This window comes from Pistacia vera, unplaced genomic scaffold (genome assembly GCF_008641045.1).
Source record: "Pistacia vera cultivar Batoury unplaced genomic scaffold, PisVer_v2 Contig29, whole genome shotgun sequence".
Taxonomy (NCBI): Eukaryota; Viridiplantae; Streptophyta; class Magnoliopsida; order Sapindales; family Anacardiaceae; genus Pistacia; species Pistacia vera.
Window position 1 is genome coordinate 252,882 of NW_022196101.1, and position 27,428 is coordinate 280,309.

The 27,428-nt window shown below is 33.5% G+C and overlaps 1 protein-coding gene and 1 long non-coding RNA gene across 5 annotated transcripts; both read right to left on the reverse strand.

Moving 5' to 3' along the window:
- Positions 1–8,903: 8,903 nt before the first annotated feature.
- Positions 8,904–11,884, reverse strand: LOC116134634. Its single transcript, XR_004128773.1, has 3 exons — positions 11,568–11,884; positions 9,771–10,307; positions 8,904–9,682 (listed from the first exon to the last, which is right to left on the reverse strand). It is a non-coding gene; the product is annotated as an uncharacterized LOC116134634 (long non-coding RNA).
- A 711-nt stretch (positions 11,885–12,595) lies between these two features.
- On the reverse strand, positions 12,596–26,761 carry LOC116134570 (pre-mRNA-processing protein 40A-like). 4 transcript variants are annotated; one of them, XM_031420248.1, is made up of 30 exons: positions 26,608–26,761; positions 25,390–25,457; positions 24,451–24,513; positions 23,760–23,831; positions 23,305–23,643; positions 23,013–23,213; positions 22,808–22,884; positions 21,635–21,704; positions 19,948–20,000; positions 19,787–19,844; positions 19,208–19,566; positions 19,048–19,120; positions 18,845–18,940; positions 18,685–18,753; positions 18,533–18,610; positions 18,285–18,371; positions 18,158–18,192; positions 17,929–18,034; positions 17,637–17,717; positions 17,457–17,549; positions 17,336–17,389; positions 17,121–17,237; positions 16,895–16,993; positions 16,009–16,056; positions 15,841–15,933; positions 14,862–14,969; positions 14,689–14,753; positions 14,030–14,132; positions 13,068–13,358; positions 12,596–12,965 (listed from the first exon to the last, which is right to left on the reverse strand). In XM_031420248.1, exons 3-30 carry the CDS (start codon positions 24,490–24,492, stop codon positions 12,828–12,830), a joined length of 3,105 nt encoding a protein of 1,034 aa, XP_031276108.1. In that variant the 5' UTR covers positions 24,493–24,513; positions 25,390–25,457; positions 26,608–26,761; the 3' UTR covers positions 12,596–12,827. The 4 variants fall into 4 exon arrangements, with proteins under 4 accessions (XP_031276108.1, XP_031276109.1, XP_031276110.1 ...); XM_031420249.1 differs by lacking the exon at positions 25,390–25,457; XM_031420250.1 differs by lacking the exon at positions 24,451–24,513.
- Positions 26,762–27,428: the final 667 nt, after the last annotated feature.

The following is a 27,428-nucleotide window of genomic DNA, read 5'->3' on the forward strand; positions in this document are numbered from 1 at the left end:
GGAACTGCAAAAACATAATTAAGGTGAAAAAAAAAAAAAATTTGGAAAGGTTTATAAAAATGCATTTATATGTTTACTATTCACAGCTCCAGAATATTAATCTAAAAAATATAAAAAATAACGAAAGACTGCCAATCTTTTCTTGGAATATCCCTGAACTACAATTACTGCAAAAAATTTATAGATGAAAATCCAAAAGTAAGGGACGACTGTCCACAATTTATGGACGACCACCCAAATTTTTTCTTTAGTTTTTAAAAACCAAAATAATGGACGGGCATCCATTTCTTATGGACGCCCGTCCAAAAGTAAGGGACAACCGTCCATAATTCATGGATGGCCGTCACCAAAGTTTTTTTTTTTTTTTTAATTTTCATATTTTGGTTAAGGACGGGCATCCCTTATTTGCGGGCGCCTGTCCAAAATGAATGGACGGCCGTCCATAACGGATGAACGGCAGTCCGTAAATGTTTTTTAATTTTTTTAAAAAGATTTTTTAATGGACGGACGTCCATTAAAATATGAACGTCTGTCCAATATTTAGGGACAGCCGTCCATAACCTATGAACGGCCGTCCCAAATTTTTATAAAAAAATTTTAATCCATTTTACTTATGGACGGGCGTCCTTTAAATGGGGACGCTCGTCCGTAACAAATGGACCCCCGTCCATATAATATGGACGGGAGTCCATGTAAGTGAACGGTCGTCCATATTTGATGGATGGCCGTTCATTAGAAAAATATTTATTGTTTAATAATACGTCTGGATTGCTCATAACAGCTGGTGTGAGTCAGGTGTGAGTCAGGGGTACACATAGGCCGATACACATTTTTGGTGCAAAAGTGCCGGTGTCCGTGGCTTTGTTGTTCTACAATACATTGAATGCATGTAGTTATACTAAATAGCCTAGACCAATAACATGTTGGCACGTGCAACAATTATAATCTAAACCAATAACATGTTGATACGTGCATCAATTATAACCTAAACCAATAACATGCTAACATTTGTAGCAATTATAGAGTCCTATGTGGCATTCAAATAGCAAGTGCTTCAAAATTATATAGATATATAGATTGTTACAGTTCGGGAAATAACAGTTATAAAAACTATTAATTGAAAATTGAAAATTCGAATTGAAACCATTATAAACCAATTCGATTATAAATGTGACTTCCTCCAATCCAAGCACACCCATTAATATTATGCACCTTCACCATCACTTTCTTGTTGGGTTTGGNTGATACGTGCATCAATTATAACCTAAACCAATAACATGCTAACATTTGTAGCAATTATAGAGTCCTATGTGGCATTCAAATAGCAAGTGCTTCAAAATTATATAGATATATAGATCGTTATAGTTCGGGAAATAACAGTTATAAAAACTATTAATTGAAAATTGAAAATTCGAATTGAAACCATTATAAACCAATTCGATTATAAATGTGACTTCCTCCAATCCAAGCACACCCATTAATATTATGCACCTTCACCATCACTTTCTTGTTGGGTTTGGCTAATTAGTTTCTTCTTGGTCCATTTTTAGTTTACTGCACCTAAAATACATGGTTTTGGTTCTTACCGGTCTTTTTTTCCCTAAATTTTTGTATATATTTCACAATTCTTTACGCCTTACGGTATTTTAAATCAAACTTGAAAAATAATAATTAATGTTCCAATCACTTACCATAGTAAACAATAACTTTTCTATGGTCACCATTCAAATGTACCCATTCCGCAAAGAAAACTGATAGCACGACCCAACACAAGTTAGTCGCGACCAGTTCTGGCAGTTGTTCGATAAACCATGGATAAACTCAAATTTTGGATATTTCGGAAGAGATAAGAATAACACCGAGGACAACGCGATCTTAACGCTCAATCACAGGAATATCGGAGTTGCAATTTGAATTTGATTGCAATCCCGATAATTTCTCTATTTCCTTTACATTAAACTTGAATATAAACCCACTCTAATAATGAGAAAGAAGTTAGCAAATTATTCTAGACAAACTTATTATTATTCTTTGTATCTATCAAAAAGTAATAAGATAACAATAGACGTAAACTCAAATTCTAATTTGCTGAACCACTTTAAAAATCCTTTTGTGTTATTCATTTCACTGCATTTTACATTACATTACTGGTTTTTATTAAATCACACACACATTAGTTCTGATTCCATTAAGGTCAACTGATTCTCTCAGATTGGTACAATTTTCGTATCAACAATTTGTATTCAACATTCTTCAATTACCAAAATCAAACCTTTTACATTATGAATCGTATAGAATTTATTAATTAATTACCTATTAGTTTTATTAATTTTTTAATCTCAAAACTTTGCTTGAATGTATACGTACCTATCGGTGAAAAAAAAAATGTGTATGAAAACGTACTAAAAGCAATATCTATCCTTTGTTTATTTTCATATTAATTATATAAATGCTACATTTAGTCACAACTGTATATCCAAAATGCTTTCGATTTATTAATGATCATAATGTAAGAATTAGTGTAAAAAAATGTGCCTAATTTTCCTCAATATTTACTATACATACAAAGTTAGAGACAAAAATGCAGTTCATCATATACTTCTGCAGCATAAGCTACAATCTTATTTTGTACAACTTGAATTAGCTTTACTCTTTTGATCATTAACAAATAGAAATAGAAATAATAAAAGTTAAAAATAAATGCGAACACCGTCACCCATTAAATAGCATATGATTTTAAAGTATAATTAATCAAAATACTCTTGTCAGCTATGATTTAACAAAGAAACACACTTTTCACGCAACACTGATGACTTCTCCCATCAATTGTTTATGTTTTCTAGTTCAATGATGATAATGTTTCTGTTGTTAACTTCCAATACATGCCTTTTAAACTTACTTTCACTATACGGGATTTGGTTTATATATATACTTAAATTACGTTTTATGTGATAAGACCTCATTTTTAAATAAACAGATATTAAAATTTTTCTAGAATTGGTCGAGTTCTTGACACTGTTTTAAAAGCCGGACCAGACCGACCGGACCGACCGGTCCAACCGGTTGGACCGTGAACCAGTCACATGTCCGGTTCAAGTCACACTCAAACCCACTAATATACATTGAGCCGTTTTAAACCGGTTGAAAACCGGATAATGTGAGTGAACCGACGGTCCAACCGGACCGGCGGAAAAACCGGTCTACAATTTAAATCCCTAATACGCGACAATCTTCTTCCCTGTCACGCAGCCCTTTCTCATCTTCTTCTCTTTTAGTCTTTCTCAGTTTTTCTGACGAAAATTTATTAGCATCTCTGCGAAAATTCTCACGGTTTCGGCTCTGTCTTCTGTTCTCTCTGAAATCCCACTCTTCTATTTACTGACTCTTTATAAATATTAGTCAAAAGGGGCTAAGAAAAAGGTATCTAAAGAACTATAGCCTACAACTGCCGCCAGTTGTTTGTTTGTTTGCCGCTGAGAGGAGAAGCTTCAGCTAGCTTGAGTGATTGCTTTGGTTGTTTGATTTGATGTCTTTGTTTGATCGGTAAGATCTCCTGGTTTTAGAGTAAAAAAGGGTTTTGAAATCGAATCCCACTTGGGATTTGGCGTTGAAACTGATGATGAGTAATGTTTTTGAATCTGAACTTTCTCTCTGCTCTTTGTTTTCTAAGTAACATTAGAACTTCGTTAAGAAATGAGAAAAAGGGTTGAATTTGCTCGGTCTTCTTTGTTTTCAGTCATGAATATGATTTCATGAAAACGGGGAAAAAAGGGTTGAATTTGATGAGTTTGTGTTGGCGATTTTTTTTTTTTTTTAATAAACATATATTTAGAAAATTGTTTTTGGATTTAACAATAAATACAGTAAATTAGTTGGTGATATAGGCTTCTAAAATTTAGGTCTATATTTGCGCTAAAAAATGCAGGGAATTTATTCCAATTTATATATGGTAAAAATGATGAGGTCTATTAAGTTTTAAAACCTTTATATAACTTTTGTGTTGACTACTACAACTTAGATCTTTTAAACGTAAATGATGGAGTAATAGAATTAAGTGAAAATTAACAATGTTATTATAGTGTTGATCTTTTAATTTCTGTAAAAACGATATTGATGTTAAAATCAGTCCTTGATTGATTCCACACAGAAAGTCCAATGCTCTACCACTGATTGGATGTACAGTTTGCAAATTTTTTTTGAAAATGCTGATACAGGACCAAGAGTTTAAACAAAGATGAAATTGCTTTTGCTGAGAGACTGTAGTTGATTAAGTATTGGATTAGTTAGTATAGATTTTAGGTCATAAAAGATTCCCTTAGCTGATAGTTGTTATGATAGTTTTTTCGCATTCTGAGGCGTGGCAGATTGGGCAGTTTTTTAGCTATATAGATTTTCAGGTCTAAAAAACCATTCATGTAAAACCCCTCCCTAGCCGGTATTTCCTAAGTATCCCTTGCCAGAGAACCTAGAAACGCACGCCTAGAAAAGAATTTATTTTAAAATCCTATTTAAGAATAACTTGTAGTTTAAAACATATAAGATATATGTTTTAATTTTTTTTTTTTCTTCACTATAATAAGTTCATTGTATAATCAAAAAATATGTTTCATTCTTGGAGTAATTATAAATCCATAGTAATACTTACTAGAACAACCACTTTTATAAAATTTACTAGCAATTTGATTTCCTTTATAAACACAAACAATATATATTCCATTATAACATGGACGTGTTACTACATTATGAGATATAAACATAATTACTACACTATAATACTAGCAAAACCATTCAAAAGTCATAATTAAAACTCCCCTCATGATCATAGCGTCCCTCGGAATCCTCTCCCAGCTTCATGCCTTAATTCATACGCAAAACATTTTAAAACTTTCGTGGGGTGAGCCTAATCGCTCAGTAAGGAATATGGCCATTTATAAACTATTAAGTTTATTATACAAGTATATTCTTGGGACCTTACCTACCTACAAAACATGACATTCTCTTGACATACAAATGCATAAACATATCATACACTTTGGACTTTTCTCATAAACATAAGTCATACATAACCATACAATATAACATAGAACATAAATGACTTATGAAATATTCATGTACATGACATGCTTATTTGTTTTGTCTTATACTTGACGATTTCATAGTCTTTGTTATCCGATCGGATTCATTTGAACCATTACCTTGTTCTTGGTCGTCACCTCAAAGGACTTATGGTTTCCATAAGAATTCCATTCCTCTGATCTTGGTTTATACCTCAAGAGACTCATGGATTCATTCTTTAACATTTTATAATTTCATAAGACAACTAAATAGCTTATGCATTACCATTATGAATGCAAACATATGGACTAACATCTCCCATGCTCAATCATACTATTCTCCTACTAAACTTCTTAACTTAATTCATTCAATTTATCATACAATACAAGGAATTTTGGTATTAAGTTTATTCAGGGGTTTATTAGAATTAGAAACAAATGGGAATTCCATTAAGAAGTTTGTGCCATATAGTTCGTCCCTTTTCAAGCAATTTTTACCTTATCTTCCAATCGAATGGTTCTTGGATAAAACATAAAAGTTTTAGGTATGTTCTCAAATTTTTAACACTTCAAGAATCAACTCAATCGGACTTCTATAACTTCAGTTTGACTGATTCCGTGAGCATGTACAGTATAAGTCTTAAAAGGCTAATCCGAATTCTATTCATTTCAACCATGTCACCTTCCTTTGCACATTCAAATCATTTGCCATATCATTCTAAGTATAAAGGCCATAAACCTCCCTTTTTACAGAACCAAAAAGTGCCAAAACATCCTCCAACTCAAAATCTCTTAATTGGCATAATCATCCTCCATATGCACAATACACCAATCAACACACCCATTTAAACAACTCATACCAAACATAGCATCACACTCATATTAACATAATAATGTATGTTTCATAACCCTAGGTGTATCAATTGTAGTCATAGGGAGATTTTTTTCCTTACCTTAGTATCAGCACAAAGGTCCTCCTCCTTGGCTCCAAAGTTTCACCTTTCTACCTTACACACATAACCACTTATGAATTTCCCTTTTAACTAAAAAATTCAGAAAAACTAGGGTTTTGAAAACACCTTTAACCCTGAAATTGAAGTTCTTTAAGGAGATGGTGAGCTCCTTTGAAAATCAACTGAAATCCTAAGAAAATTTGAGAATAAAAGCTTGGATTAGTGGCTTTTATGGTGGATTTGAGAGATGAAGAAGAAGATGATATATTGGGGGTACAAGGCTGACTACTCTCTTTAAAACCTTGTAAATATTCATTCAATTGTTACTCTATGTAATTGGTCAATAAAAGTTAGACTATGGTCTTTGGCATAAATTTTCCATATAAGGGCGTTTTGGTCATTCTACCACAGATAAGATAAGCACTCATTTAATGCCATTTGACTTCTTAAAAATACACAATTAGCAATCCCATTAGGTAAATGACTAACTTACCCTTAGTGCACTTTATGGATACTTATTCATATGAATTTGTATTCAAAGACCATTATACCCTTGGTTACCGTTTACGTCATTTAACCATATCAATCAACTTTATGACCATTCTACCCTCATTTCTCTTCAATGACATCATTCCTTACACTTTATAATGGCCACATCTCGAAATACATGTAAATTGACCATTTTACCCTTCCATTCAAGAAAAGAAAATTACTTGAAAAGGTAAATTTCATACCTTAGTGCATCGAAATAATAACACGGGGTTTACAATTCATATATAGTTTTGCAAAACCTGATTAAACAAGATAGGATATCTGCAGATTAGGCTGGCATACTCCATTTTAAGTCATTCTTTCGTGGCTGTGGTTGTGAGCATAACTTTCTATCACATTCAAACCTAATAGTTGGTACTAGCACTGTAGTAATCATATTCTTTCGTGGCTGTGGTTGTGAGTGACGACAAGTTTTGTTTTATGTTACATTTATATGCCATATAAAAACAATTAACAATGTATTTTGTATTTGATCTTTTGATTATACCAAAAAGTTTACTCACAGATGATCTTGAAAAAGATTAAAACTTAGTATCTATTTAAATTAAATTACAAGTTTTAACTTATGATTTCTATTTTTTACTGAAATTTTTGTAGATGGTGGTGATGGTTTTGATGGTGATAAATTTTGATGCTAGTGTGTGAAACTCAATCAACATGAAGATGGATCAAAGAAAAAACACTTGCATCAAATGTTTTGTTATTAATTTTTAATTATTATGTATTTTGTCATTTAATATGTAAATACATCATGTTTGGATTTAGATTTTAAATTGTTGTTAAATTATGTTAAGATTATTGTTGAATTTGAACTTTGAGTCATATTGGACAGTAATTAAATTGTTATTGTCTTATTGAAAAAATAGAAATCTAAAAAAAAAATTTATTTTTTTTAAAATGTGCTGACGTCATTATGATGTATGATGATATCACCGGTCCAACCGACAGTCCAACCGGTTGAACCGTGACCCGGCCATCAGAGCGGGTTGCCCTCCGATCCAGTTTTTAAAACAATGGTTCCTGACTTACTCAATCCGATTTAGTCTATAAAATTTGACATTACTTTGCTAGTCGGTGGCTAAACTCTTTACTTTCACTTGCTTGGGGATGTTGGTCAGTTGGAGTTTCATTCTTGTAATTGGGTCCTTGTGATTAATGAGTTTTATGTCTAAAACTCTGTTTGGTTGAACTTATATACTGACTGAAACAGTTTATTCAAATCCATTTTACAGCTTCCATGAGCTCCTTTTACTTTTTAGAGTAAATTTAAAGATGTTGAGATATCAAAAATATCACTATTCAAATTTATAATTTTAATTTGATCTATTCATGTACATTAAAACTTTTTTAGTAAATTAATAATAGAAATCTCTTTTATATTTCCCTAATTAAATAACTAACAAAATTTTTATAAACTCTACTCGAATAAGCTTATATCATTGGGATCCTAAGAGTCCAAGCAGTGATTATGGTCAATGTTTTAAAACCCCACCCGACCCAATTGGTTAAACCAGTTCAAGTACGACCCATGCCTTCACCAGGCTGTGTTAGCAATTTTCTTATTCACTAAAAACCTTAAAAATTAAGACGGTGATCGACGAACAATTGAAGGCTATGATGTTAGAGCTTTTAAAGAGGAATGGTCAATGAATGCAATGGTGACAACAGAGGTGATTTCTGGTGAGTGAATCGATCAAAAATCACAAAACTAAATTGGCAACAACAGCTCATCAGAGGAGGGGTGATATGGGTTTTGGTCAAAAGGCTAAAGGAAGTGCTTTCATGGTGATGTGGAGTGTTGTCGTCACAAAAAATAGGCCTGATTTGCCCCGGTTTGTCAACATCGATAGTGGTGTTTGAGGTGGTTTTGCAAGATTTCAAACCTGTAAAGACTTATAGTAATTTTCATGTGTTTTTGTTTTATTTCAAACTTTTGGACAACGTTTAACTCGTCAATCCAGGACCCAGGGTGGGTTATTAAAACACAGATTATGATATCTTGTACCTGGCTAGCACGGCCTCTCTAAAAGTAACAGATCGCCAACGCCAGCTCCTAAAAAACTTTGAAACTTTCTTTACATGTTATAAGGGAATGTAATTAGTAATTACATCCCAAAAGATGTCCCTTCATTGTCCCACACCTATTTTACCCAAATAAACAAGGAACTTACACCAAGCCCCACCCACATGATGAATAAAATTCTACAATAAAAAATTTAAACAAATCATTTCTATAAATATATGGGTCCAAAGGAAAGGACAAAGAAGAGTCATTTAGGTACATGCTTCAGAGATAAATACGCGTATTTACCATTAAAATATTCAATAAGAATCATTTGCAGGCAGACAAGTAAAAGCAAAAATCCATGTATATACTTTGACGTTTGTGTTGTTGTTGGACAACTTTCAATACACGACAGAAGTTAAAGAGGGTTTATATATTACTAATGTAATGTGATATGAAGAGAGGCATACGAGGGTATTGAATTTCAAAACAATTTCTATATTCTATTTTATTTGACAATTTGGTGTCATCAATCAATGACAAGATTGCCTAGTTTTAACTTTTGGGGTGTCCCCAATCCATTACAAGATTGCGTTCCACTACTTCCTAATTATAGCAGAAGCTCCTTTAAAAGGTTCCACCAACTCCTTTTAGCTAAGCTAGCTCCATCTACTAATTATGTCTCAAAAGTGACAGCCACACTGTCGATTCTAATTTTTTTATACTGTAACTAATTTTCTAATCTTCCAGCTTATTCTCCTGTCTATTTATTCCTATCTTTTTTTAGCTCGGTTCTAAAGGCACCAAGTTAGGTTCAATGGCTACTTCTGCATCTAAGCCAATACTTGTAAAACAGCTCAAGGAGTATCTCCAAGAGAAACAAGAGCCTTTTAAATTAAGCACGTACCTTTTGGAAAGAACATATTCCAGGAAACAATCGAGCAGCTCCAATGAAGGAAATTGTTACTGCCTCACCACTTCCACAGAAAACCTGAAAGAACCATGCAGTCATGAACTGAACAAGAAGAGGACTTTACACACTCCGAGGACCCTGAAGTGGATGCTACACAAACTCATTACACCAAATGACAAGCAGGAGCTCTCAACTTGCAATAAAGCTGTAAAAGATAAACTTATTTCTGAGACAATGGATATGATCCAGCAGATTGCAGAAACAAATTGGTTTTCTACAGTAAGCAACGTAACTGCATTGAGCACTTCTTCAGATTGTGGAGCTCCAGAAGCTAATCCATCCTGTGAGCCTCAAAATGGTTCACTTTGCATAGAAACTTCTCAGCATTAATTGTTAGACATTTTGAAGACAACAAAAAGGTAAGAAAACATGTATATATGAACTATAATCCTCTAATGGTTTTTCAAACTCTACTTCCTTGGTTGACTAAACTCAATATCTCTGTAGTTTGATGTCGTCTTTTTTGAAGTTCACTTACAAAGCTAACAGCCTACAACAGATATACACTAGTAACGGGGCTGCATGGATGATGACAAGCAACTGAGCCTAGTCATAGTATTAAAAGATTCAACATCCAACAGAGGTTCACCAACTTTGTTAAAAGAAACATTTAATTACACAAAACATACAATAGATTTCATACTTCAGTGAACAATCAATTATAAATAGCAATAACCTGTGGTGGTATTTCATGAAACAGGACCTTCAACTTTCAGCCTTATTCTTATCCAAGTTAAAGTTCACAGCTCTTCAATGGAAATCACCATGGTCTGGAAAACACATTCAAGCAGGATTTACAGAAAAGCAAAGGATTTTGCAACAAAGCAAGCAGTTGACATTCGATTTTGTAGGGAAAAAGGAAAAACATGTTACAATGAATGGAACACCCAAGGCATTACACATTATCGAATGTTGAAGAGGTTGAAAGAATCATTAGTGAGCAACTCCACTCATGGGGGAAGCAACAAGTAAATGTTATGAATGCAGCCAGCCTGATAAATTTGGTAATCTCAAGTACACCAAGAAGAATAGAATCATTTCCAGTTGAAAGGGAATAGGCAGAGGGATCGGAGATTCTATCATGGATGCGATTATTGGCCAAATAATTGACTTTCTCTGAACAGAGGTACTACTCAACTGAGAGACGGGAACTAATGGTGCAGTTCCTAGATTTCACACCAAGGGTTGAACTGACCTCAACAACAATCCCTAAAACAACCAAGTGTAGCACTATTCAAAGAGTTCCTTGCATATCACTTTACAGTTCCAAACCGTCAAATCATTTTCATTCCCAAGTGCATAAACAAGCTTATTATATATATTGTATATGTAATATACCATGTAAAATTTAACACATGAACCTTGTTGACGTGGTTTATCATAGGAATATTCATGGAAAAACAGTGTGAATGGAAGAAGAAAACATCTACATAATCATATCAAATGAAAAGTCTCATTCCCAAACCCATTTTTCTTATCTTTTCTTTTTCTAAAGAAGTAAAAAGTAGCTGGCAGAAAGGCACTATCAACCATTGTTCACCAATAATATTGATTAGGTGCTGCTGCTGATGATGATGATGATGACAACGAAAATAAACTCATGAAGTTTATTCATGGAAGCTGAGGCTGAAGCCTGAGCCTTGAAGCCATAAATTGACCTTATTCCCTCCATGAAATTAAATAAATTCACAAGAAAATCTACAGATTCTCCACTGGAGATAATTTTCACCACCAAAATAAAAAAAAAAAAAAAAGCTGATTACAGTTGGATCTCAAACAGGTTAGGTTGTTGACCTGATTAGAAAGACAAAAGGCAATAGCCAATAGCACGGAATAATCACTACATTTGCTTCTAAAGTCAAAAAATTAGCAAGGCTGAGTTTGAGTTGAGAAGGGAAAGACAAAGGGATACAGTGCAACCATAGAGCAAAGGAGTACCGAGAAAAGATAGAGAAAAATTAAAATAAAATGTCTAATAGCAGCTAAAACTAATTATACTGAGCAACCAGGAAAAAGAACGACAATGTTACCTCTAATCTTGGCAACTTGATTTTCCATGTCTTCAGAGACAACTGAAATCTTCTATGTCCACAAACTCCAAGAAAAAATCACTCTTTAAACAATAAATTACTGTTGATTCCCTCCAACTTTAAACATACCCAGTTCCATAAAATAACCCAATTTTCCCCGAGGGAGAGAAATGCAACTCAAATTACTAGCCATCGCACAATAAAGTAGATGACCTGTTGTCCTGTTGTTTTCCTTAGTAGCGCAAACTAAGAAAAAAGTACTTATTGTCACAATTATTTTACAGAATATCATAAAGAACAGGCATCCAAATAAAGAAACTTTGATTTACACCCGAGCTTTTTGAATACTTCTAGCCATTATAAGCAATTTAACTGTAAGAAGTTGATTGGATGCAAGTCTCTGAAACATAACATTATCATCCTGACCAATAATCTCATACAAACAAAAAGGAAAGTACTGACTGCTGCTAACCGCCAGTCAAACAAATTTCAGATCCAATGTCAACCATCACCCATCCAATCAATATAACTTGCAACCTCAGCTCTCTAATTAAACCTACTATTAAATAAATAGAATATGCAAATTTACAATAGACCCCCTCAGCACACACCGATCAGATCAACGTTTTACTACCATATGCCCCCAAAAGAAATTATGATTAGCAATTTTATGTAAGCCATTTCTAATAATCTTCTGTGTAAACAAAACCTCACCTAAAATACCTTTGCAAATTTTCTATCCCCTCTTCCCACTAGTGCAGAATACAGAAATCAACAAAATGGACAAGCTAGATGAGACAAGAAGTTTCTGAAAGAACATAAAAGATGAAATTTTGTCTATATTCCTCTATTATAAACAATTAAATCAAGGATTGATTTATGTTCAAGTGGCTTGCAACTGTTCCGACAAACCTTTATTCAAATTTATTAATACCAAGTGAGATTCCTGAATAAGCAATTATCATTTGTGTATAACACTACAACTATTTCATACTAATCAAGATTGAACTCAACGTAAAGTATTATGAGAAGCTCTATAAGTAATAAGATATATCTATAGATAATTTATTAAAAACCAAAAATCACTATTAGACAGAATATTAGCTGCCTAACCTACAATCTACTGCAAATTACTGACCACGATATACTGCAAGTCTTGTACTTGAGTATGATTCACAAACAAATATCTTTCAACTATTGATTACATTAAAAAGGCTTTCAAAAAATGAAAAATAATGAGAAATTGGCAGGATGAAATAACTACCGACTTTCACCCTCCCTACCAAATTCCCCATCCTCAAGGTCTTCATGATCGCCAATTTTGCGGGAACCACTACGGTGGTCTCTCTTATGTCTTTTATGTCTGCTCTCATCTTCTGACTCAGGTGTCGATGCATGCTGGCATGTAAAGCCAAAAAGATAAATGTTGTTATATCCATGTTTAAATAAACAAACTTGATGTCTCAAACATTACTCACACAGATGGAACAATCAGCATACCCGTCTTGACTTTTTGCGATCGCTGTTATGCCTATGAGAGTTCTTAGATCGATCCTTTTCATTTTCATTCAAGTTATCCTGAGAACTTTGATGCCGCTTCCGGTGTTTCTTATCATTGTCTTTTCCCGATTTTTTCTCACTGAAGAAATGAATTTCAGAATCAACATGTTCATTGTCTGTTCCATCCTTCTTTAAGTGATCCTCTTTTTCTCTTTCCCGTCCTCTCTCTTTTTCCCTTCCATGCTTCACTTTCCTCCTATCTCTTTCTTCTCTTTCTTTCTCCTTCCTTGCCTGCAGAATATAAGAATGAAAAGCTTGGCTTCATATCCAAAAATTTTATACACACTAAACAAAATTGGAAATGAATTATAGTTATACGCTTTCAAATATCACCCATTAATTCATATCCATGCCATATACTAGGAATAGAACTACATTTGAACTGAAGATCAGTCACAAAATCCATTTCCATTAGCTTAACTATATCTATGGCCAAATTTTTTTTGTAGAATTTGGAACTGCCATACTTTTCTCCAGCCCTCAATCTTGGCCTCCTTATAAACTTATAACAATAATATGCCATGCAATCATCAGTGTTCCACGTGATAAAATACTACTGTCACCTATCTTATCCATAAGACATAGTTCACAGCAACAATGAAAGCTACACCCTTCTTCACACAGTAAAATAGCACTTCTGCTACAGCCGAACTATAATATATTTAACAAGACAGTCATAAGATTAAGAAGTGCAAGATTGTTGATGTGTGCTAAGAACTATATTTCTGTCGAGATTGGTAATTACAGAAACAGTTACATTTAAAGTACACAAATCAGACAAATACTTTTCCTGAACTAAGACAAATGACTTTTTAAAAAAAAAACAAAGGAAAGGGAACTAATGCACAATTTTTTAGTCTACAAAAAATGTACACATCTATGCCAAGAAACTGATTTTTTACCTTCTCTTCCTTTCTTTTCCCTTCAATTTCTTTGGCCTGTTCTTTCAGCTGTGCTACATATTCATCAAAAATTCCCCTGCAAATGCTCTCTTCTCCAATTGAACTACATAAAAACATTCAATAAAATGACAACTTCATTGTAAGCAACTATTTCTCGTGTATAGATGCAACTCATTTTGCAAATCGAAGAAAGTTAGAAGAATCATGAAACATGGTTTTAAGAATCAACTCTATAAGCCAGCCAATCTTCATCCCCAACATACATAATATAACATGGGTCCATAGACATTGTGTCAAGAACAGTAGAGTCGGAATTAATTTTTAAGGTATAAACATGTCAAGAGCAAAGACCATTAGAAATTTTTACACAAAGGCAAAACATGTCATATCCAAAGTTAGCAACAAGCAAATATGAAAGAAGAAAAAAAATTAAGGTTTTTCTACGCATTAATGTAAAGATGTGGACATGCTTGTAAGGGCATCTATGTCATATCCTAAAATTTCCAACAGGAAACAAATATCCAGAAGGATCCAAGAAAACATCACAGATCTGTATAAGATTCACAAATCCATGGATGAAGAAAGTAGCCTCACAGAATTAATGTGCAACCATCAGATATTATGACAAATAGTATCAGACCAAAAAAGAAAAAAATTACCTGAATTCTCGACTACTCTCAAAAAGTTGTAAGCAATTCTCCCATGTTGAAGATACAGATATCTCCTGCAATAAGGTACACAGTCCAATAGATGCAAGAATAAAATTCTCGTTAACTCTTAAACTTTTATTCCTAAGTGGAGCATGAATTGCTAGTTGAGATAGGTTGTATACCTTGATGGAACGTAGGAGATCAAAAAATTCATCTGCTAGACGTTTACGTTTCTTAGCTTCTTTCTCTTCCTTCTCCTTGACTCTTTCCAACAACTCGTCAAATACCAGCTGCAGAAATGTAGAGCATTGCTTCACACCATTGAATATAATAAAGAGATAACTATAAATTATCCTAGGGAAGAAATCTTAGGTTCTCAGCTAAGTAATGATTATATCCTAGGATCATAGGCATTAAAATTGATATAATAAAGAGATAACAATAAATTATCCAATTGATTAAAACAAATCCAGTGCTGTCCTCTTTTTATTAACTTTCTCGTTAAGCAAAGAGAATCAAAATCACAAATTAATTTACAATAATTTGTGAAAAGTGATCTGACTAATTGGTCTACTTACCTTAAGATTACTGTAAATTACTACAAAGTTTTTATCATTCTACATCATTTGAAGGGAAGAATACCTATGAAGAGGATAGGAAATTTAGTTTTAATTTTAATTTTAATTTTACTGTTGTACAAATATCAGTTTTTCCACAAAAGAGTGGTCTTATTTCATATCCCCCACAAATTTGTCCATTATAAGTCAAAGCACTAGCCTTCTATCTTACCACAATTTATATATTATTGAAAAAAGGCCCGAATCAATCACTACTACATCAAGTTCGAACTTTGAACATCATTTTAGATATTCACACAATGTTCATTCATAACTTGAGAAAATTAAATGGAATCAATTCTAGTTCTAGACTCCGGACTATTCTGATAAAAAATTTAATGTCTTCCCTCCAGTTATTCATACAATCTTAACCACCCCATGGTCCTATTATTTCTAAGTTTCCAGAATTCACAATTGTGATATCACAGCCATTGCACAAAAAAAGAAATACTAGTATCAATATTGCAGAGGTTTACAAAATGTCCTTTTAATGTAAATTATCATATGATACAAACATAATCCACTACCAAGAGCATAAATATACCTTTAAGTTGACATCTGATATAGGAGGAGAGGTAACATCCTCTAAAATAGAAGCCTTGAAATCTTCAAATGACCAAGTTGATAACAAAGTGATCTATAAAATACCAGCACATTAGAAAACTAAGCAAATTTAGAGTATTATATAAATATAAAATGTGATTAATCATACCCTTTTCAACCTCACTGCATCCTTCATTCTAGTTTTGTCCTCTTGATACTGTAAATACAAATAAGTTGGCACATTTCAAAACTTGTAAGCACCACAAAGTCAGCCATTCAACCATAACATAATTCACAAAACTAACTGTTATATCAGCATAATCAGTAGATCACAGTTTGTGTAGACAAATAAACTATGAAAAAAAATTTTGAATTGTGAGACCGAGTTGCTAGAACCCTCATAGATGCTTTAATCAAACAAAGTTTATGTTGTATCCCTATACAGTCTCACTATGACAACTTAAAAGCATGGTTAAGTTCTATTCGCACTCACATTTTGGTTTCTAGAGAATGGGGGTGGACTGAAAATTTAATTGGAGAACAATGTCTACTAAAGAAAAAAATTAAAACAAAAATATTGTGCATTATGGACTACAGAGTTCAAAAATTTTAGAAAATACACAGATTTGATGACATTGAACATAAACCCATCCAGCAAAACCTAAAAGTTTATGAAGGAAAACAGAATGATGCAAACTTAATTCCTTTAGGGCATGCTTGGTGTGTGTGATACAACATCGGATTAAAATACAATCCCATGTCTTCTCCTTGTCTATGTGTTTGGTAATTGCAAAGGAAGATTTGGATAGGAACTGTGGGAACCAAAAGCGCCTAACACTTACTCTCATGAGGATGGAATTACCATGGAAAACAAATCCTTGACCACCCATGAACTCAAAAACTTAAGCAACCTTCTACCTTTTTTTTCTTCTAAATATGTTTGGTTCTTTCTATTTTTTATTTCCTTATTTGTTTTTTTTCCCTTTGTTTGTGATGATAACATAATTAAATAATATATATTCAATTTAAATTAACAAAGCCACCAGGTAAACTACCTGTTTCTGCAACTCTTCAGCAACATCTTCAAACAAATCCTTTGGTGTTGAGCCTGAGGTATTTGATGCGACTGCTATGTATGCAGGCAAATCTTTAACCTAAAATCCATCAGTGATTTGAAGAACGCATCACAAAACAGTTCACAAAACATAAAACAGTATATTCTGACTAAGCAAAAATCATGCACATTTATTTTCCAAAATAAGATCCAATTGTATTGATAACCTTCATGCAATAATCACGCCAATGAGATTTGGCTGTAAGAGTGCCATCAGCAACATGGCCTTCCATCAACTTGCGAAACTCATCACGATTTTTGCGCTCAGCCTTTCTCAGTTCTTCCTGTTTTGAACAAAGAATGAAGTAAGGAACTATTCGCTTCAAAAACATAAAATAAAATAAAATCAGTCTCCACCACAATAGCCAATAATTAAAATCACCTTTTGTATTTTCCTTTGTTCCTCCTCTTCCTTCTCTAAATCACGTAAATATTCCTGTTACAGTCTCAAACTTAGTTCAAAGAAGAAATGTAGATGTTAATAGTCAAATGAAGTAAATTACCTGAAAAATTTCCAGTCGATCAATTTTCTCAAGACGTGAACATCTTTCATCAGCCTCTAAGCGGTCTTGAACTTTTCGCCACTGGCTGCTTGCCTGAGAAGATAAACCATTTTGTAAGAGTTCAAAAGTAGATGATAAGCTAAAGCTAAAAAGACAAAATTCAGCCTTGCTAAAGGGTACCTTAATGAAGTCACATGACTCCAAAAATTTCCTATACTCTATTACATTACACTTGCGCTCCTCCTGTGCCTTTACTCGTTCCTAACCAACATACAAAATTAGTTACAGTAAATATATACGCTTCAGATCATTGATATCTACATAAACACTTAAGAGACTATCACTAGAAAGAAAAGCGTATGGCTTAATGAAGCATTTTCATATTCCTATCAGAAGAGAAAGATGAGGAGAAGATATATACATGTTCACAATATACAAATACCATAAACAGATGAGATCAAGAGAAGAGTACCTTCTGTTTGAGTTCCTCCAAATGATTATCGAACAGATCCCTGCGATCTCTTTCTCGCTCAAGAGCTTTGAAACGCTCATCATTTTCAAACATGGTTGCTGCTTTGCTGAAAGGTGGTTCATATCAATAATCAAGTAGAACTTAACATGAGATTGGCCATGGTATATCCAAGCGATAGCCAAAAAATTAACTTGAAATAAAAAATTGACATTATCAGTGAAAAATAAACCTCCATCTTGTAGATGATGTCAGCTCTAGAGACTCCTGCAAGCAGATCCAAAATGAATGTGTCTGTGAGAGGGATTGTATTTATTGATACAGTTGGAAGAGATCTATGCAAGCAGCAAAAAACTTACTTCCAACATCATTTTATAATCTTCCCGTGCTTTTTTCAGCTTACTTCGTCTTTCTTCAGCTTCCTGTTTTTTCCTTTGACCTAAGAACTGAAGCATACAAGTAATAATATAATGAAAACATGCTAAATGAAGAGATATTATTGCTCAAATAAGTATCAAAAGATAACCCAAAAGCAAATTATATATTACACACTTGAAGCATATATGAAACAGACTCAACTGAATAGTATATTAGTGTAAAGATGTACCTCATTAAAAGCTTGCTTTCGCTCCCCAAGTGTTCTTAGTGCACCATATCTTTTGTCGTTAATTATTACTCTCATTGCCTATTTCATTTGGCATCAACTCAGAAACATAGATTTAAAAATATAAAAAATAATTTCAACATGCCGAAAACTACCTGATCCCAAGTCCAGTCAGACCCAACATTTGCAGACTCCAAAAGTGCTTTAAATGCATTCTTAGCCTCCTTACATATTGAAAGGCAGAAAACATCAATAATGTCAACACCCAGGAAAGCAACAAAAGTAGACTGGAATATAGCAAATATTACAACATACCAGCTTGTTGGCATAAGTTAAGTGCTCCTGCTCAACTGTCTTCTCTTCCAATGAATCATGAACTTTTTCACCTGTCACCACATCATTCCTGGTTTCCTGGAAACCATAATGTCATCAACTTCATGATCCGGCATATCAGTAGTAATAACTGATAGGTAAGCATATTAACGACATTTAAAATTCTTTTTTAAAAAAGCACATACTTCTTTATCTTGTGCAGGGCCTTCATTTGCAGAAGTAACAATATCCTGAGCTGACGAGTTGCTGGAATTATTCCTATAACATTTGAAAGTAAGAGGGCATTAGACATGCCAATTGCAAAACTATAATCACAACAAAAGAAAACAAGTCAAAGGTGATTACATTGTTTCCACAATTGTATTGACAGGTACAGAAACTCCTTCACTCCCAGAAGCAGCTGTTACTGGTGCAATAGAATCTATAGTCGTCTGAACTCCATCTTCATTGGCTAAGACAGGAGAAGCTACAATGGCTAATGCCAATGATCCAGATGCTGTCGCAAGTTGAATGTCACCAACAGCAACAACTGGTGCAACAGCCACTGGGCTGGATGCTACCTCTTGAACAGAGCAAGAAGAGGTATCGACACTAGATGATGCTTGAACCACAGAGGAAGGAATAGAAGCTAGTACTTGGGAATTAGCAGATGCTTCTGACATTGTTCCTTTGATGGGAAGCTTTTCTGCTTGTTCACGGGCCAACTAGAGAGAAGCATTTTAAAAATACTCAAGAAAATGAAAGATTTCAACAAATATTAAAAGGAATGATAAGAGAAGCATTTTAACAATACTCAAAAAAAATAAAAGTTTTCAACCAATATTAAAAGGAATGATAAGAGAAGCATTTTAAAAATACTCAAGAAAATGAAAGATTTCAAATTAAAAGGAATGACAAATTCAAAAGTCAGCATCAGGAAAAAACCTTTAACTCTTCTGGTATTGACCATTTTGATTGCCTGGTAACTTTGTTATAGTAATACCTGCAGAACATTCAAAAATAAGATCGAACCAGAATGAATAACTATTTTGACTTGCAAAGCTTATGAATGAATAGTTCAAAGGAAATTATATAGGATTGCTTACTTTCTCCCATCAGGACTAGTAAATTCCTTCCAGTCAGTTGATGCATCTGCCCTCTGTCACAGTTAATACATGAACATAAGTGATAACTCCATCCAATCAGAAAGGACATCGTAAAATAAGGCTTCAGAAAGAGGGCTTTAAGTTCTTTATTGCAAATGGCCATGTTTAGTTGGAAAACCTAAACTGAAATATATGATCATTCGTACAGATGACCATTTCTTGATGCCCCAATGATTTAAACGTATATACAGCTCATATACTAGAAAAATCAGTACCCGACCAGTATATCATACCCAAAAGAAGCCAAAAGAAACAAACTTCAGAAAGCAAACAGTTAATAACTGCAAGATGAACGAGCACTAAGCTCTGGAGATTTTATGCACAGCAAGTCAATCAACAGTATACGACATCGAGGACTAACAGGTATAAAATAAACAAAATGCCTATTTCCATATCACACGAAGCTATGATAGCATGAGAAATTCAAACAGATAATCATAACAATCAAACAAATAATACAAAATGGCAGAATTTACTAACATTCATGCTATAAAGTAGGTAGAGCAAGCAGCAAAGACCCACAGCAAATCCTACCTCTCAATAGAGTAGCACAGCATGTACCTGTAAGCACCTTTAAGCTATGGAAGTCACACAAGCATATATGGATATAACAGAAATGTAAACATCAAAAGAAATCAATAATTTACTCTTCTTATAGAAATCAATAATCAATCCACAGTATAAAATTTTATGTAAACAGATACTAATAGAAGACAAATTTCACAATACCCTGGAAAATCCTTACCCATAAGGCATAACTAGAATGTACATAATGGTAAATGAATACAAATCAAAAGGAGGAAAACATATTATATCAATAAACATCATAATAAATCACATACAAGTCAAAAATGATCTGATTCAACAGGAATTATTAACAAGTCTTTAAGAGATTATGATATGAACTGTCACAGAAAGATTCTTTTGTGATGTCAAAACAATCCATTTTATTGGTATACCAATCATTTAAACAGATTTTATGAAAGAAAGAATGATAATTAAATAACATAATAATAGATAAAGAAACATTCCTCACGCACACAGAAGGAGAACCACAAACAAGAGGCAAAAAGACAACACGTCTTTTAACAATTTTTTTAATGAAACAGAAGAAAAAACCTTAAACCTTTTAAACAATTGAAGAAACATAAAAATGAACAGAAAACCATATGCAATAAAAATGATTCCTCCAATAAATAACCAAAAGAAGAATAGAAAAGGTAAAAACTCTCCATCAAAAGCTTGTGTCAGCTTCCCAGGACAGAGTCTGGCCAAAATTATATGAAACAAGATTTCTTTCAGACATTAGAACAGAGAACACTGGGAGAAAAGCAAACCACTTGTCCAGGAGAGCAAATGGTTAGCTTGGCCATTTCAAATCAAAATATCCAAACAACCAACTTTATGAGAAAAGAAAACTTTGCTTTTAGAAGAAGAATTCTGGAGCAAGTTTTGTTAATGTGACAAGCAACGAGTAAGCATCCAATATTCCAATATAAGAAGGAACTTAAATGTATGGCAAGCAAGTGAAAAATAAAATACATGGTCCCCAAAATAAACTATACGCTAGTGTAATGTGCCCACCAACAAGAACTTTTAGTAAAGGCAATATTAATGGTGTACTCACCTCAATAGGTGTCATCAATTCAAAAGGCTTCTCCCAAGTAGATTGTCTTGTCCTCTTGTTGAAGTAATATCTACATGAAATACAGAAGTATGTTCAATAAACAAAAAAGAAAATGAATTCAAAATGTGAATTATGCATCAGAAAAAACATAAAGTAGATGCTGTTGTAGTTAAAATAAACTGGTATTCGAGAGAGTGGACATGTCCAAGGATAGACTTCAACCTTCTCTAAGGTTTGCTTAAAATACAAGTAGAGTCCACTAATTTTGTTCTTCATTGATTTCCACACTTGTAGAGATGGTTTCTGACAAAATTTATGAAACTCCAAATAAGGTTTCTGACAAATTTAAATGAGAGTCAGGATGATTTTAGAATGTCAGGAAAAGTATTTGAAGAATTTGGAACCCCTGGAATCTGCCAGTGTATTAACCAAACCACAGGTCCTCAAATGAGGTCAACAGAAATCATCCCTTATCCTAAAAACACCAGCTAACTACTCTATTATAAATTAAATAGCATCCAACAAGGATGAAGATTTTTGCTAAATTTACATTCCGCTATTGCAACAGTGAACATATAATAATGACAACTGTGAAATTGCAACCACTGACCAAAGATGCTAATGATGAACTAATTTGCAGCATCACCAGGGAATATATATTACTGTTCTTTACATTTTCTCCTCCATGTTTTAGTGGCATTAGGAAATATGCCTAAAGACCCCAAAAAAAAAAAAAAAAAAAAAAAACATAGAAATAAAAGGAAATCCCAGAGGAATCCATATTCATCTCTTTCATTACTGTTTAAATATTCTAAAATTTTTACCCAAAAAATAATGCCAGAGCATCAAAACAAGACTTCAAAATTTGATGAAATCCTCAAATTGGCAGGACTACAAATTTCCAATGACACTATTTATTTAATGCAACAAGTAAAGAAGCTAATTCATAATGGAGACTTAGCTAGTTATAGCATTGAGTACTAACCACACACTGAAGAGGTGTTCATATTCTAATGCAATGAACTCTTAAAATTAACTAAAAAATCTTTTGATCTTCTTCAAGGTCAGACACAGTTTATTGTAATTTTTGCTATCACCATAAGGTTAAAACAACACAACCCACCATACAAAGAAAAGTACAACTTAGATCAGCCACAACTATTAATAAAATACCTTCTCCCATCAGCAGAAGAATGCTCTATCCAATCTGTTGGGGCTCCTTCAGTAGGCTTAGGTTGAACAGTAGATGCCTGAAAATTTTTTTTAATAGCAGACAACTTCATGAGATTTGTGCAAATGGCATTTAATGTAGTAGGCATATAATAAGCATAGAACATGAAAGGGAGACACAATTTTTTAGGAAAAAGAAGGTTCTGACCAGTACTGGGGCAGCGGTAACAACAGGTTGTTCACGAGCTTGCTGCAGAGGTGCAACAGAAACACTGCTCTGGCTACCAGATGCACCTGTTTGTCCTCCAGCAGGAGTACTTGGAGTATGCATTTGAGACTGAGGCTGATACTGAGTCCCAGCACTAGCATTAGCAGTCATTTGAGGTTGACCATATGAAGATGGTGCAAACTGGAAAGAAACAATTAAATGAAGTAAGGACATAAGACTGAAGTAAATCAGAACAGTTGACTGTGAGCACACTCTTAATTAATTGTCTTACAGTATATGATGCAGAGAGAGGTCTTCCCAGGACACCCAAACCAGGTGGGTAGAGACTGGGACCTTGCACATTAGGCTGGGGTAGTGATGATGCAGCTGTGATGTGACCTGGCTGTGAATTTGGCAATGATATTGCCTGTGGTGGCGGTGGAAGATGGCTAGGCGCTGGTGGGCCAGGTCTTGCTGGTAGCTGTTGCATCAATGGCGGAAACTGAGGCTGTGGAATTTGAGATGGCAATCCAGCATTCATTACAGGAACACTTTGTCCAACAGGCTGAAACTGCTGAGAAGCCACTGGCATAAAGTGTTGTGGCTGCGGTGCTGGAACCAAAGGCCGGAACTGCATAATAACAACAACAACAACACAATGATCCTAACTGATTGAAAAGGTTCTCTAGGTTTATGTCAATTAACGTTGAATGGTTTTAACACACTCAGGTAAAAGAGAAGCATTACCTGAAGTGGCATGGGTGGAACAAAACCTCGAGGAGGATCCATAGAACCAGCTATTGGAGGTTGATGAGGCATCTTCCAGGGCAAAGAAAACAAATTAGCTAGAGACAAATTCTACAACTTTATACATAACTAAAAGCTATATTACACATTATATAGCAATTAATAAGATAGATAACAATATCATAGAACGTCAATGATCATCTAATTATTATTAAAAAAAAAAAAAAAACAGAAAGAAAGAAAGAAAGAGAGAAAGAGAAGATAAATGATTTTCTTAAACTTGTTTCCAGAGTAAAATCTCTTCAACTCCATTGATAAATATAGTTGCAAAGAATTAGCAACCTTAACATTTTATAGATCCTAATCCTAAAATGCTGGGGATGGAAAATTTTGCACAGATGGTCCATATCTGAAGTTCATGAAACATTTTGTACACATATCCTCTGAATTATAACTTGATTGTGACAAAAATTAAAGATGATAAAAAATATATTACTAGTTTCAAGTTTAAGTTTAAAAGGTCACCATTCAGTTATTGTTTTAGGAACATATCTACGGAATAAAGCATAATATCTTAATCTTACAGGATTGACCTCAGAAATATAAGCTTTAAAATTGTCATGCAAAACAAATTGCAAGCAGATAGGTTGAATGCTTATTAGAATTATAAGGATCCATCTTAACACACTACCTGTACACCAGAATATTGAGCATTATTGGCCATTTCAGCCATGTAGTGGACCTCAGCAAATCACTACAAAACCAACAACTATTTCTATCAAGTTGGTGATCCCTAAACTAGCATTATAAAATAAATGAAATACACAAAAGGAAATGATATGATAAGAAATAAGTCGAGTACTATCATATGACGTTGCATCAGAAGAAAAAGATGGAAGAAATGAGATTCATGACATACATGTAAGAATATGATCAAATGGTAATTGCAACAAATACTTAGTACTCTAACATGAGTGCAGCAAAGTATAACAAGGAAGAAAGTAGTTCTCAAACAAGGAAATTCCCCAAGGGAGCAATCAGAACAACAAAATAGCAACTTGATGCATCACAGACATGAGAAAAATGTTGTATTCCTGAAATAACGTCTTGCCGACAGCCCAATAAAAATACTTCTCCACCATAGCAGTAAAAACAAGACAACAAGCTTATTTAGACACATTATGCATTTGTACAGTTGTAAGAAGATGCATAGAAGGAAGGTAATTGAATTTTTAACATCAAGTTTTATAATAAAAAAAGGCATGCCAAGCAAAAGCCTATAATCCAACCAAAATTTTGTATAGCTGTAATTCCAGACCCAGTTGAGCCCAAATCCTTAAGGATTAAAACACCTAATCCATAATCTACAGGTCCAACTGAGCACCAAAAAGACACTATAATCAAATAACTTCAAGAAGTCCATATTTTACATACAATAAAACCACATCAGAAAGTGTGAAACCATCCTTTGGCTCAATGAAGTTGATACTAATTTTGAAACCACAACACCAAACACTATAAGATACTTGCACAGTGTAAAGAGCACGACTTGTAGTAGGCAACCCAACAAAAATTGAACAATTACAGGTATGCAAGAGAAACCATGATAATCATTATAGATAACATGTACCTCTGTCGTATGCTAACTTGTTGATTAATCGATAATATCAATCTAGCTCCGCTCCATTCCGCAAAAACCTATTCAAAATTGTGTATATATTACATATGACCAATAATGGTTTTATTATTTATTAACCAACAAATAGGAATACAGCTAATCATAAATGCTTTATCATATCTTACTGATTGGATCAGACGCCGATTGGAACCAAATCGACATCAATCTATTGATAGGCCAACTTACCATTTAAAACCATCTAAATGAGATTTTCATCCATTTCAAGTATAAACTCTACAACGTATAATTACAAAGTTTGCAGTCCTCCCCACCTCCATAATCAATAAAACTAATTGACTGTTCTAAAGACAACTGAAAGTCATAATGAATGATCATGTCTAAAGACACAGGCGGGCATGGAGAGACAATAAGCTTACTATTTCACTACAAAATAATGGAAACATCAATCTTAAGAGGCATTTACCTATCGACTTCTGAAATTTCACTTTCCCCAACAATAACTTATTCTACTGCCATTGCAAGCCACGACATATACAATTATCAAAAAACATGAGGAAATCGTCAAAAGAGGCAAAGACAGACAATTCAATGTTTTAGTCCTGTTTCTCCCCATTAACACACTAATACCGATTCAACACGTAGATGTCTCAAAAATATTACAGCTCTTCCACTTTTCTCACTCTTTAAGTAAACAAAACAACCAGCAAGTTAATCATCAATTCCATCCCATAAACAACAAAATGAAAAACAGTAACACCTCCCTTACAGAGACACGCGTAATTGAACCGAATATACCTTAAAGCTCTCAATTAAATTCGTGTAAATTCCAAAACAGAAAATGTGGGGAACCAACATGATCTAATATAATACACTAATATAATTAGAGTAAAAGCAAAGTCAAGTAGCCTAAACTAACATAATGCCGTCATAACGTTCTTGAAAAAACGAACTCATACCAATTGATGGAGTTAAACCTAAAAAAAAAAAAATGAAAATCCCCAAATTTATAACCTTAAACCGAAATTCGACAACTCCTAATCAAGTAATTACAACCTTAAAGAAGTATAAAAAATCAAATAATCAGCTCAAATAAAAGTTAAAGATAAAGTCTTGCTCAGAAACGAAAAAAAAAAAAAAAAAAAACCAACACCCGAGAAACGAAAAAATAAGATTTAAATTTCACGAAAGAAAAGGAAATAGAGAGTATACCTAGAAGTAGAATTGGAAATAGAAAGCGGGGAGCATAAAAGAGTTTAAGCTCCTCCGGCTGTTCGATTAGAGAGTTGAAACTGAAAGAGTTTGGAAGAATTACAGAGAGAGCGCCACGGTGGATGTGTGCTTTGTAACCGACCTTGTTTTGTTCTTTTCCCTCTTGTTGCCTTAATATTTCTCACCTGACCTCGGAGGTATGAGAATTACTATAAATTTTTTTTTTTTTTTTTATCATTATTATTATTTACACCTGTTTATTTAATTTTTTAAACAAATAAATAATTTATCAATATATAGCAACATTTTTTATTCGATTTACTTATAAGATTATTATTTGGAAAAACACATTAATTAAAATAAATTTGATATAAGATTTGAGACATATAATGTTGTCGTCATTATAAATATAAAAAAAAATTATTTTATTTTTAACATTTTAAAATGAAATTAGTTGAAGTTAGTTGTATAGAATCATGTTATATGTATAATATGAAAAAAATGTATCATCAGGAGTTCTTGGCATGTACTTCAATTAATACTCCGAGACCTTGAATTATTGATTAGGTTTGAACCCTAATGATCATCCCTACTAATGTTCGGAGAGACTCAACTCAAAGTGCTTAAAAATATTCTTTTGTTATTTTATCATTAGATCACCGGGTGGTTATTACGAAATATATTACATCTCAAATCTTGAATGTTTATTTCTATATCAATTCAATGTGAAGCATATATATATAACATTTATTCCCTTTGATTGTGTTGATGCTTGATTTTGACACCAACGACTTGCACGTGCAAAGTGTTAAACTGCTTTT

Bases quoted from the DNA above. Each gene is read 5' to 3' on its own strand.
- LOC116134570 (XM_031420249.1), bottom strand. From the start codon at position 24,492: ATGGCTGAAATGGCCAATAATGCTCAATATTCTGGTGTACAG. The intron at 23,214-23,304 runs GTAAGACAATTA...GTTTCTTTCCAG, and splicing joins CTCTCTCTGCATCATATACT to TTTGCACCATCTTCATATGG. The intron at 20,001-21,634 runs GTGAGTACACCA...TAACTGTGACAG, and splicing joins AATTGATGACACCTATTGAG to AGGGCAGATGCATCAACTGA.